The sequence below is a fragment of the Bremia lactucae genome, linkage group LG1 (assembly GCF_004359215.1).
Source record: "Bremia lactucae strain SF5 linkage group LG1, whole genome shotgun sequence".
NCBI classification, from domain to species: domain Eukaryota; phylum Oomycota; class Peronosporomycetes; order Peronosporales; family Peronosporaceae; genus Bremia; species Bremia lactucae.
The window spans coordinates 14,102,244-14,115,127 of NC_090610.1; the positions used below are offsets into that span (position 1 = coordinate 14,102,244).

A 12,884-nucleotide genomic window follows, 5' to 3' on the forward strand; every position below is an offset into this window, starting at 1 on the left:
AAACATTATCTACCTTTTAGATAATATGTTAATCAACAGCCTTTAAGTGTTAATTTCATGTTACAATACACCCCGTTACATTAAGGCATTTAGCCGCGTACTAAGCCGTTGTGGAACCTGAGCAGGATATAAATCAGAGGAAGACGTCAGGCTCCAAGAGCTATCATTTATTTGTTTATTGAAACGAAACTATTATTTTTGCTTTTGATGTTAGTACATTGCGAGATTTGTTTCATTTAAAAATATGAACGGCACTTTATCATTGGTCATTTCAAGTTGGCAGCCCAGATTTGAGTACGGAGCGCTGAATGTAGCCTATCAGGAGCAATGCATCATTTGTGTCGAGTGAGTAACATATTCCGAAGACTAAGATGGTTTTACCCGCAAAGCCGAGGTAAGCATCACGTGATGCGGCTTTACTTCACACAACATATATAACAATCACTGTTCAGAGTTGGATGGATTGGTACTGGCGTCATGGGTGCAAGCATGGTCGGCCACATCCTGGTAAGTCAGGCATAAATCAAGAACATTTACAAGGGCTAAAGACGTCAAGTTGTTTTGGAAGCTAGAGGCATGGCTATGATGTCACCGTGTATAATCGCACACCTTCCAAGTGTGACAAGCTTAAAGAAAAGGGTGCAACTGTGGCTTATTCTCCTGCCGAGGTGGCCAAAGTTTCTGGTTAGTCCGCTTGCTTGGAGGACATGTCTTGGCATGTATAAAATTGACTTTATGGTTTGCATTGTAATAATATCAAGATATCGTATTTGGTATCGTGGGCTACCCAAACGACGTGCGTAAAGTATTTCTCGACCCTGAGTCGGGTGTGCTGTCTTCTATAAAGTCGGGCGGCGTCATCGTCGACATGACCACCAGTGAGCCATCTCTGGCTAAGGAAATATACGATGCAGCCAAGCTTGAGGGAGTTTCGAGCCTCGATGCTCCCGTGTCTGGTGGTGATATTGGTGCACGGGAGGGTTCACTTTCCATAATGGTAGGCGGTGATGCTCACACCGTAGAAGTCATTATGCCGCTTTTTAAGATCATGGGCAGAAACATTCGACACATGGGTGGCGCAGGAGCGGGCCAGAATACCAAGATGGTGAACCAGATTCTCATTGCCAGCAATATGGTAGGTGTCGTTGAAGGTCTCATTTATGCGCAGAAGAGTGGATTGGATATTGAGGAAGCTATCCGCGCTGTGAGCGCCGGTGCTGCGAGTTCCTGGTCGATCAGTAACCTTGGACCTCGGATCGCCAAGCGCAACTTTAATCCTGGATTCTCTGTGGACCACTTCGTCAAGGACATGGGCATTGCTCTTAAAGAGGCAGAACGGTAAGGTTGTGCAGCGTTTATGGTATAATTACTGACACGTAGGTTGTGACCAGCATGAAATTATCGCTTCCTGGCCTCGCCCTCGCCAACCAGTTATACGTTGCAGTCAAGGCTCAAGGCCACAGCAACTTGGGAACGCAGTCTTTAATGCTTGCTCTGGAGCAGCTGAATGGCATTGGCTGGAAAGCGGTCTGATGCAGTGTTTTCTTTGCAGTTTTAATTTCGCAATGTTAACAATATCCAATCAGGTTGGATATGTTTCAAAAAAAGAGATCAATTTTATGATTTCTTATAATTTTGTGGCAAAAAAACAAAAAGCTTAAGACAAAATTTGACGAACAAACAAGTTAAAAATCCCCAGGCGAATAAAATTTTCGAAATCAAACCAAAAGTTTTGGCCTGGCCTCTTAAGTAGAAATATTGGATTAATTCCTCATTAGTTGCACGTACAATTTCGTTAACATGGAAGCACCGAACGACAAGCTCAAGCAGCCACTCGTAGATCCAGAGATGAAGGCTGTGTCGCCGCGATCACTAAATTCGGGTGCAATTTTTGTGTTGCACAATTCGTCAGTGGACAGGGACGCAGATGAGGAAAAGGAAGAGGCGCATCGGAGACAAGGAAACCGTCCACAGAAGCATAAATTTCAGTACACAGCGCCCAATGTCCACCCGTACGCAGTACCACAGTACGATCCACAAGGTTATGGGGGTGGGCCTGCAAACGTGTGGGGTGGTGACCAGAAAATGGAAAACGGAGAGCAAGGAAGCATGGTGGATATCGTCTTCAGCGGCATGTACACTCTGGCTGCTGCTCTTACAATAATACAAGGGTTCGGCATGCTCATTCACTTTACATTTGCAGCTGGTAAGTTTTGGCTGATGCTTGCTCCCATGCTATATTTTTTGTGTGTCTATATTTGGATTGTTGAATTACGTAGTCTCTTTGGGCCTCTACACGATGGCGTTCGGTATATGCTAAAATTCTACCATGCAAGCGACTTATGCAGCTAACATTCATGTGTATCGACTACTAGGCGTGGCAGCCATCATGTATGACCTAAATTCAGCGATCAATGGCGTCAGCGTGGAAAGTTATTTGCCATTCTTGGGCAATTACATCGGACGCGCGACAACTATCCTGTTTTTTGCCGTCATTTGTGCACAAACATATGAGTACTCTGGATGGACTAAGACCATTGTGCTGTACAACTTGCTAGTTGCTGTACTTCAAAGCTTTGTATACTTTACTACGAAGACTGTGACGCCAAGCCAGGCGCAGGTAGATGATCTTTCTGATTTGTAATGAGGATGCCGTGGTCTAGTGCTACATACTTGGATTTTAAATTGGTAAAACATGCTTCTTTTTATATTTATATTCGGCATCATTGTTGTCGATTTTCAAACACCAAAGGGCAAAGCGTAACATTGCAATCATGTTGTGCTAAGGTCCTTCTCCTTCACGGCCAGCAGCTTACCAATTTCCGCGATAGCATCGTCCGTCATCTTCTGAATGCTGTCTTTTTGCACCTCGACTTCATCCTCTGAAACCTTATCTTTGAGCATCTTGACGTGATTCATAGTATCCTGTCGTACACGTCGCACGTGCTGCCGGGCCTGTTCCGCCTTCTTTTTTGTGGCTGTAAAGAGCTCAGCACGGGTTTCCTTTGACATCCTACATGACCGAGTCAGCATCTAGCACACTACACAAAGCCACAGCCACATACACAGGAAACGAAATCTCAAGGGAATTCACATTCTCGCGCACAGAGTAGATCGGATTCGTGCTTTCAATTGCCTTCTTCACGTTCTGCACGAGCTGTAGTCAACGCTCGATGACAGTTGATACCAACCATTTCAGTCTATGACAATTAAGGACCTACCGATGCGTCGTAGACCGTCACACTAAGTGCATGTGTCCCTGCAATGGCTACTTGGGCCACCTGTGCGAGTAATACGTGATGGCCATAAGCCTGCACATGCAGCTCGTCGAAGATACCGCCATCAGCGCAGCTCGGTCGCATCTGGTTCAGCGCGCGCATAAAGTTGACGACGGCGCCTTTCATATTCTTGCTAGCTTTGGCCAAGATTCTAGCAGGTTCTTCTTCTTCTCCATCATTTAATTCGTTGTCGTCGTCATATTCCTCGACCCGAGGAGGAAGAACGGCACTGCTATTTCGTTTCTTGGTCTTAGCAAACGACCGCGTGTGCACTGGAAGTACCGACACGGGCTGAGAAGTTGGACAGGTCCACGCAGAAGCCGCTATGGGAACTAGCGAGCGGGGTGTTGAGCGAGAAGTAAGGCGAATGAAACGACAGCTAATGACGCGAAGAGCCATGTTATTCCTTCCAACAATGTTTCGATTGTAATCAAATGAGCTATTTATTTTGTAACATATTTCAGCTCGCTCTAAAGAATCATTTTGTGAAAGTAGAAATTGACATGCCAGCTACTGGCGTAAAGCGCTATTCGCTTTTACAGCGTTCGGTCCGCTTGGTGCAAACCTCACTACGTCGTCTGGACCGATGGGCATCGGTGCGTGTTCCTGGGCTACCAAACCCACCCGAGATTGAGGATAGATTGCGCAAGCCTCGCTTCGTCGACCTGTGGGAGCTCTCGTTTGCCGATCACCGCCGCATCTTTCACGAAGTTTGGCAAGAATATAAGGCGTCGTTCGTAAGTGTCAGTGATGAGGACCTGCAGCGCAGCAAGGATGAGGTTAAGCGTGCATTGCGATCAGTGCGTGGCCAGGTATCGAGTTCAGTGGGCAAAAACATCAGCTTCTTGGATAAGAGTCTGGAGGGCACACGTGTACACGATAACCTTCAATCCTTGGGCGAGCAAGGCGCTAAGAATGTCAAGGTATTGTCTAAGGAGCTTCAGCACGTGGCTGATGGCGTTGACACAGATGCCATGATCTCCCGCGCCCAACAAATGGTTAACGATAGTCGTAGTAAAGACGACGTGACTTCGACGCTTAAGAAGAATGTAAAAGAGCTGCATAACCTAGCAAATGAAAGCCGAGATGCTGCGTTGCGTCTCGAAAGCAAGGACGTCGACAATTTTAAAGCCAGTGCGCAGTCATGGTTTGCTGACAAATTAATGGTTGGCCAGTCAGTGCTCATGGCTTTTATTGAGGGATATCGATCCGGAAAAATGCTGGAAATGGAACGCGAGGACGCACTTTTGGTAACTTTTGTCAAGCAAGCCGCAGAGGATCACAAGGATATTATTGAAAATCAGATGAAATTTTTCTTGGAACAGCAACAAGACAAACAAATTGAGGAGCCCATGGATGCACCACGTACAGGACATTCCGTGGTGTCTGTGACAGTAAATTTAGCGCAAGATACAACAACAACCTCAGTGCGACAAATTACAAAGTCGTGTGTAATGAAAGAACACGATGAACAAGTGGCCGTGACAGAGGAAAAGAAGTCATAGAGATAATTTAATTGCCCTTTCAAAAAGCTGATCGGCATGCGTCTGTTTCGAAGAATAGTCATTAAGGATAGGTGCCGCATTGCGAGACTGCTGTAGAAGGGATAATTTGTTCATTTGGAAAATTCCGAATTCTTGAATATGACGAGATGATGACACAATTTTTACGATATCATAGACGTTAAAGCTCTTATTGTTTTGGGTGATGATAACGAGACAAAAGAATTTTACTATAGTTCTGCGAAGCTTGGATCGTTCTGCGGCACAAGACCCAGTCTTGTTGCCAGAAATAGACTGATGTAGACAAGAGCATGAGTGGTGTAAAAAAATAGCCCAAAACAAGCGATATAGCACCTGTTCACTCAGTCGGTTGGCGACAACATTTTTTTTTCATATCAAATGGAGCTGACACGAACACAAGACTTTTTAATTATCAGCGGTACACATTTGTTGCCGAAGGAAAGCTTCACGTGTAACGGGGTGTATCGTTACATGAAATTAACACTTAAAGGTTGTTTATTAATATATTATCTAAAAGGTAGATAATATTTGGAGGATATTATTTTATATAGTAATATTCAGAATTCTTGTCCATAAATACGTATAGGCCATTATATCTATTTATTCCGCAGACTAATCAGCTGTAGGAGTAATCAAAGAGAGTTACGAATAAGGTAGAGATAAGAATTCATTTACATGTTTAGTATTAGGTTATAGTTAAGTCAGCATTTTACAAAGATAGATTAAGAGACACTTAACTATATTTAATACAGTTTTCATTTTACCCTCTTAAGTCTACTTGTCTTAAGAGAAGTCTTCCTCTGCACGTACAGTGTACGTCACCAAACGTAAGGCACCACTCACAACTGAAGCAGTGTGAAGTGGACTTGTACTGAAGCAGTGTTAAGTGGACTTGTACTGAAGCAGTACAAGTCGTAGTGCCCCGTTACATCACGAAGACGGCATTGGCGTGGTACCCGACAAATACCTGCACAATCAGGCAGAAGACGATCAAGGAAAAGAAATTTTAGGCATCAGCAGGAGGAATGTAGAGAATTAAAAAAATCAAAGCATGTGTGATAATTTCATCATATGCGCAATTTCTACGTAATTCAGTATTTTCATCACCAACGAGTCTTGTACGCGGGCACATCGTATGTAACGGGCTAAAGATGCCCTAATGTTACACACATCCCGTTAAGTTTACTTGGTGTACTTCAGGGGGTGGTCAATTACTAAATTAAAGTAATTGGACGCACTCGGGTGTGGTGCACATTTGTGACCAACCCTTCTGTATGTGGTGCATTCACATTAGGAGGGATGACGGCTAACGTCATCCGTTACGCGAGGTATCTAGAAAGTTACGCTCGCAAGACGTGTTAAGTGTTATGTATAGAGATGACATGTTAATTGGTAAAAATAGGTATTTATATTTAATACGATTAAAAATTAATGGGAGGTGGCAGGGCTAATGGCGCGGGAACTTGGTGAACAAGCCCTGGCCAGGCTCCTGGGTAGTCCTCCTGAGCAACATGTTGCTCAGTTTAAGCAGTTTGAGGCATTCGTGCTCGGACAGCGGAGGGCCGCGTCCGAGGCACAGAGCCATGCGGCGGCGGAGTCCGTCACTCAGACTCAGGATGAGCTGAGGCATGAGCAGGCTCGGAGCGAGGCTCTCAACAGGACTGTTGAGATGCTCTCTGCCCGGCCGCATCAGCCGAGGCCCATTCGGATGGACCCGCCCAAGTTCGATGGAACTGCGGCGCACACGATTGTCCACTGGCTTTTAGCCGTGGAGCAATGCGGTGTCGCCCAGCTCATCGAGGACGACAGCCGGATGGTGTCGTACGCCATGTCGCATCTGCGCGGTAAGGCCTCAGAGTGGGCTTACGCGGCGCTTATGGCGGACAGAAAGGCGTTCCCTTCATGGGCGATCTTTAGGATAAGATTCGCGCCATGTACCAGCCGCCGAACAACGAAGGTTGCTTCAGGCGCGCTTCTTTGGGGCGCGACAGGCGAAGCGATCTCTGCAATAGTATGTGCAAGAGATGCGCTCGCTGTCGGCGTCCATAACCGTAGGTCCGATTCCGGAGCACATTAAGGTGCCCACGTTTATGAACGGACTACGGCATGGCCCATCGCGACAGGCCCTTTTTAGAAAGGTGCCGTCGACGATGGAAGAGGCAATCCAAATTGCCTTAGTTGAGGAGCAATCCTACAACAGTGCCTCGGCGACAGCTTGGTATAAGCCGTCGGCCGAAAGGTCAGATGCCACTCCATGGAGTTGGGCAACAGACGTTGTCTGTTATAAATGCGGCAAGCGCGGCCATATGATGGCTCGCTGCTACGCCAGGGTCCCGGCTGGGGCGAAGACGCCCAGCAACAGGACTCCCGACCCAAAGGGCGATGGCAAGAACCAGCGTGCGAGACGCATGAGTTCTGCATCGACCACTGAGAGGTTGAGAAATGCAGGAACAGGTTATAAGCCCAAGCAACAACTCCGGCTTCAAGATTGAGCCTTTTGACGGCTCAAACTACGTGCTATGGAGCTACAAGATGAAGATTTACCTCATGTCCAAGGGGTTGTGGGGAGCTGTCTCCGGTGTAGACGCTCCGAATGCAGTAAAGGAGCAGCAAGCGCACACCGCGATCGCACTAAATCTGAGTGACGCACAGTTGATGCACATTATTGACGCGACGACGGCAAGAGAGGCGTGGGGAAGGCTGGCGAAGTTTCATCGCACACAAGACATGGCGAATCGACTTTGGCTTAAGGAGAAGTTTGCGTCGTTCAAGTATACAGCTTCAAGCATCAGTGGTCACGTGGCAGAGCTTGAAGACCTAGACATGAAGATGAATAGCGCCAACTGCGGGCCAAGTGAAGAGAACGTATGTGCGGTGATGCTGAGGAGTCTGCCTGCAAGCTACTATAGCTTAGTGTAGGCGTTTCGCATGTCGGTGTCAAGTTTTAATGTCAGCGACCTCGTGGGCAAGTTGATTGTTGAGGAAGTGATGCACAAGGACACGGAACGGGTGGAAGAAGCAACGGCCCTTTACACAAGTAAGAGAAACGGCAAGAAGCACCCCAAGAAGCAGCAAGAACGGCAAACAACTGCAAACAAATCTTTAGGAGCGTGTTTAAACTGTGGCAAGGTCGGCCACTATGTTAGGGATTGCCAGGCATTTCCGCGTATGAATAATATAAGTTTTTGCTAACAAACCTTTAGGAGCGTGTTTAACTGTGGCAAGGTCGGCCACTATGTTAGGGATTGCCGTTCAAGTCGTGGACCAAGAGAAACACGAGAAGGAGGACACGACCACTCCAACGTCGCATTTAATGCTAGCGCAGGGTCCGTCAGCGACTGCTGGGTTATGGACAGTAGCGCATCTGCACACATGTGCAAGGACCAGGAAGCTTTTGTGGAGTATGAGGAAGTGTCCAGGCGCGCAGTATATCAAGCGCGAAGAGTAATGTGAAGCTCAAGGTCATCGGTCACGGAACAGTGAAGCTGCGCGTTTGGACCGGACATGCTTGGATCGACGCTCGCCTCGAAAACACTCCCATGTCGAAGATCTATCAAAGAATTTATTCTCGCTTACGGCTGCATCAGCGCGAGGAATGACAGTAGAGATCACGCGCAACGAGTGCGTCGTGAAGCGGGGCGGGACACCAGTTGCAACTCGAAGGAAGCAGGGCTTACTGATGTACCTCAACGGTGAGGCTGGTGCGGAATGTCACGTAGCCGCGTATGAGAGCAAGCAATGGCACAGAAGACTGGGTCACGCATCGTACGGGACGATAAATGATATGGTTAAGAACGGAAGGATCAAAGGCGCGGAAATGAAGACCGACGTCGTGTGTGACGTATGCGCAACGTCCAAGCAAGTGCGCAAGTCATTCAAGGCAAGCGATGAAGACAAGGGACACAGGGAGAGTGCGCGTTTTGACAGCATCGTGTGCTCCGACGTACTTGGACCAATCACTTCAGCTTCAAGATCCGGCTTCAAGTACATTGTGAGTTTCATGATGATGAAGAGCCGGTACGTGACGGTTTATCCGTTGCGAAAGAAACGTGGAGTCATGAGCGCATTCGCAAGGTTTTATCGGGAGATCAAGATAGCATCTGGGACTAAGATCAAGATAATTCGAAGTGACTACGGTGGCGGGTACCGGAACACGGCAATGAACAACTTCTGCAAGGAGAAGTTCATCAAGCAAGAGTACACGGTTCCACACAATCCTGAACAGTACGGCATGGCAGAGCGCATGAATCTAACTCTGGTAGAGATAACGCGCTGCATGCTTAAGGACAGCGGTCTCGACAAGTCTTACTGGTGCGAGGCGTTGATGACAGCAGCAGACATGCGGAAAGCGGTTCCAAACTCGTCGAACAAGAAGTCAAGTCCGTACGAGATAGTGTTAAAGCAAATACCGTGCATCGATCATATGCGCGTATTTGGTTCGCAATGCTACGCGCACGTAACAAAGAAGAAACGAATGAAGCTGGACGATTCGGGTGTGAAGTGTCATTTTCTTGGTTACGCAAAGGATCACAAGGCGTCCCGATTACTAAACGCGTATGATGGTTTCGGATCAAGCGCGATCGAAGTGGAAATATTGTCAAGTTCAAGGCACGATTAGTTGGAAAGGATTCACGCAACGACCTGGGATCTACTTTGTCGAGACTTTTGCGCCAGTGGCACGCAAAGAGTCAATCAATATGGTGCTGGCAATTGCAGCAGTTGAAGACTTGGAGGCAGAAAACGTCGACATTGATACCGCATTCTTGTATGGAGAAGTTGATGAGGAGATCTACATGGACCAACCCGACGGTTTTGAAGATCAACAAAATCCGATGAAGAAGTGTTTGCTGCAGAAAGCGCTGTATGGAACCAAGCAAGCAGCGCGGCCTTGAAACAGCAAATTGAATCAGCATTTGAAGAACCAAGGATTCAAAAGCACTTCAGCAGATCCGTGTGTGTTCACTCGAGTGTCAAGCGGCGAATATAGCATCATGTAATCTACGTGGACGACCTAATGCTGTTCGGCAAGACTAAGGTGCAGATTACGGACATAAGAGTGCGCTTAAGCAAGAGTTCAGCATCAAAGAGCTTAGGAATCTCAAGTACTGCTTAGGATTCGAGATTCACCGCAAGCGCGATGAACACTTGATCAAGATGAACCAGAAGGCATACATCAGGCGACTATCGAAAAAGTATGAATTGAGAATTGCAAGGACGTGCACACACCAGCGGTCAACAACTCGAAACTGGTGAAGATGCCTGAAGAGGAAGCGTTTGTACCGAACTTTCCGTATCGCGAACTGGTAGGTGCATTAATGTACATAGCTACTTGTACACGACCAGACATCGCGCATGCAATTGGCGAAGTTGCCAAGTTCTGTAAGCGCTACGGAAAGGCACACTGGGTGGCGGCCAAGCGATTTCTCAAATACTTGAAGACGACTAAAGATATCTGCATTGTGTTTAGCGGCGTTAACAAGGGAGAGCTTCATGGATTTGCAGTCGCAAACTGGGCAGGTGACTTAGCCACGCGGCGTTCAACGACAGGATACGTGTTCTTCCTGAACGGCGGCACGATTTCATGGAATTTTAAGCGACAGCCAACCGTTGCGACATCAAGCACGGAAGCAGAGTACATGATTCTGTATAGCGCAACTCAAGAGGCAGTCTGGCTTCGAAATCTGAAAGGACTTAAAGTACCAGACTGATACAGCGACGACGATCTTTCAAGACAAACAAGGATGTATTGCGCTTGCCAAGAATCCTGTCAACCATTCGCGCACGAAGCACATCGACATCAAGTTTCATTTCTATTGTGAGAAGGTGGCGAGTGAGGTAATTGCAGTGGAGTACAAGCCAATCGAAGAAATGATCGCGGACGGATTGACCAAGGCGCTTCCAAGAGACAAACACACGATATTTTTCACACACAAATTCCCCGTATTATTCTTGTCATACGATCCCTTGCCATATTTCCCTTATACACGCATATGGATAAAGCGCAACACTTTCGATAAACTCATCAATCTTCAACACTCTCCCTTGATGTGCACTCGAAGTGATGCCCTTATGCCATGCCGAGTCCCGTGATAAACTTGGTGTGCTTGTCTCTAGCGCAGTAGGGGCGGGATGCCCTACTGACACGGACTCTGAAGCTACCCCAAAGATCAGAGTTGTGGAACAAATGGGTAGCATAGTCCCTGAGGTCTCGAAATTTCGGACCTCAACCCTGCCGGTCTATAGCTCTCATGTAAGAGGCTATGACCAGGTGATGACCCTCCTAGTGGATTCGGGTGCATCACAAAATTTTGTGAAACTCGCGGCTCTAAGAAAGAGACCGGCGATGTTTGAGTCGATTTGCCAGGATGGCAAGCGAGAAGAGGCGACCGTTCGTTAAGCGAACGGCGCGCTCGTTAAGTCTGAGAGAATTCAGGTAGAACTCGCCTTCAGCTTTAGTGATTTCTCTTGTAAAGAGAAGTTCACAGTGCTAGGAAGGATGAGTCCGTATGACCTCATCCTAGGCATGCCATGGTTGGCAAAATTCCAATCACGGATAGACTGGCGTACACGCACAGTTGCGAGCTCTACGCAGGACACCGGAAAGGATGAGCTCCTGCGAGAGGCCTATGCAACTGATGTTGTGTCGAACACAGTTTAGGGTGCGTTGACGGGATGTCAAACGTCACCAATTCCTACCCGGCTCGTGCAGACTGAGGTAGAGAATAGGACGATGACAAGTAGTCATGCGTCCGAATGTCCTGCACAGAGCCGAGAGCCTGTGGCAGTAGACGGCGAGCTGACAAGAAGTCATGCGTCGCATAAACCGGCACAGTGCCAAGAGCCTGGTGCGGTTGGAAGGGGTGCGTTAGCCAGGAGTGCAACGGCACCCGATTCCCAGTCAAAGGTCGTGGTGGCTCGAAGAACGAGTACCACAGATTAGGACGATCAAAGGCTCGTCTGAACGGGCCGTGGAAAGACATTCTTACGAGTGTCAGAAGAATTTTGGTGGCGACACCTATATAGATGTGGCCAACTATATTCGCCATGCGAACAGTGTCAGCGCATTAAGCCTGCACCATCTAGCAGTGCGCCACTAAAGGCGCTTCCGATTCCATCGGATTGTTGGAAGTCAGTAAGTCTGGACTTCATGTTTGGCATGCCGTCCGATCATGAAATTCGGGCGGGGCTTGTCGTTTTCGTAGACAGACTGAGCAAAATGGTGCATTTAGCACCATGTAAATCATCGATCACAGGCAAGGAGGCAGCTCTCTTGTTCCTGGATCATGTTTACCGACTACACGGGATGCCCGAGTCCATTGTATCGGAATGGGATCCACGTCTTACGTCTGTTTTGTTGCGACATGTGTTCGAGCTGCTAGGTAGCAAGCTCCACATGTCAACCGCACATCATCCCCAGACCGAACGTGCCAATCGGGTCGTGGTAAATGTCTTACGCACTACAGCAACTCCCAAAGAGTAGCGCAAGCAATTGCTCTTTGTGGAGTTCGCTATAAATAACAGTGTCCACGCCAGTACGGGTGAGACACCGTTTTATATTAACGGACTGCGCCATCCTCGGACGCCAGTCTCGTTTGTGTGCAGCCCGAGTCTTAGTGGGGGAGGGCGCCTCACTATGCTCGGTGCAAAAGAGGGACATCGTTTCGTCAATGTGACGATGACCAATGAGGGTATCATCTCAAAGACTGAACCTTGCCCTAGTGACCCTGCCAGTTTAGCAGTGGTCAATAAAACTACGCCTTATGACCGACCTCTTGGCGGTATCATAGGCGAGTTTGATGCTAAAAGCGTGAGCGAGGCTCAACGCTTTGTGGATGAGCGATTAGCCATCACACGTATAGTCCGTGACGCAATAGCAAGCGCACAGGAGAAGCAAAAGGAATATGCGGACCGAAATGGTCACAAAAATAATGAACGCTTTAGAGTGGGTGAAAAAGTACTATTAAGTACTGCTACCCTACCTAAAAATGCAATTTCTGTACTACCTGGAGGTACTACGAAGTTGTTGCCGCGTTTTATTGGGCCCTTTACGGTGGTTGAAGAGGTTGGAGGCCTAAATTATAGG

General features: G+C 47.7%; 5 protein-coding genes across 5 annotated transcripts; 4 read left to right on the plus strand and 1 right to left on the minus strand.

Moving 5' to 3' along the window:
- Positions 1-321: 321 nt before the first annotated feature.
- Positions 322-1,790, plus strand: CCR75_002017 (uncharacterized protein). Its single transcript, XM_067960117.1, has 5 exons — positions 322-394; positions 453-507; positions 573-684; positions 762-1,338; positions 1,392-1,790. The coding sequence occupies exons 1-5, from the start codon at positions 372-374 to the stop codon at positions 1,531-1,533; spliced, it is 909 nt and encodes a 302-aa protein (XP_067814912.1). The 5' UTR covers positions 322-371; the 3' UTR covers positions 1,534-1,790.
- Positions 1,791-1,800: 10 nt separating this feature from the next.
- Positions 1,801-2,320, plus strand: CCR75_002018 (uncharacterized protein; the record flags this gene model as incomplete). The annotated part of the gene is made up of 2 exons (XM_067960118.1): positions 1,801-2,206; positions 2,280-2,320. 2 exons carry the CDS (start codon positions 1,801-1,803, stop codon positions 2,318-2,320), a joined length of 447 nt encoding a protein of 148 aa, XP_067814909.1.
- CCR75_002019 (uncharacterized protein) lies at positions 1,811-3,677 on the minus strand (the record flags this gene model as incomplete). The annotated part of the gene is made up of 2 exons (XM_067960119.1): positions 1,811-3,157; positions 3,222-3,677. 2 exons carry the CDS (start codon positions 3,675-3,677, stop codon positions 3,014-3,016), a joined length of 600 nt encoding a protein of 199 aa, XP_067814910.1. The 3' UTR covers positions 1,811-3,013.
- On the plus strand, positions 2,330-2,644 carry CCR75_002020 (uncharacterized protein; the record flags this gene model as incomplete). The annotated part of the gene is made up of 1 exon (XM_067960120.1): positions 2,330-2,644. The coding sequence occupies one exon, from the start codon at positions 2,330-2,332 to the stop codon at positions 2,642-2,644; it is 315 nt and encodes a 104-aa protein (XP_067815249.1).
- Positions 3,678-3,781: 104 nt separating the features above from the next.
- Positions 3,782-4,783, plus strand: CCR75_002021 (uncharacterized protein; the record flags this gene model as incomplete). Its single annotated transcript, XM_067960121.1, has 1 exon — positions 3,782-4,783. The coding sequence occupies one exon, from the start codon at positions 3,782-3,784 to the stop codon at positions 4,781-4,783; it is 1,002 nt and encodes a 333-aa protein (XP_067815248.1).
- Positions 4,784-12,884: the final 8,101 nt, after the last annotated feature.

What these genes read in the sequence shown, in the direction of transcription:
- CCR75_002017 (XM_067960117.1), top strand. Translation starts at nt 372, where the DNA reads ATGGTTTTACCCGCAAAGCCGAG. An exon ending in GCATGGTCGGCCACATCCTG is followed by an intron (nt 508 to 572) that starts GTAAGTCAGGCA and finishes TTTGGAAGCTAG; the next exon opens with AGGCATGGCTATGATGTCAC. An exon ending in GCTCTTAAAGAGGCAGAACG is followed by an intron (nt 1,339 to 1,391) that starts GTAAGGTTGTGC and finishes GGTTGTGACCAG; the next exon opens with CATGAAATTATCGCTTCCTG.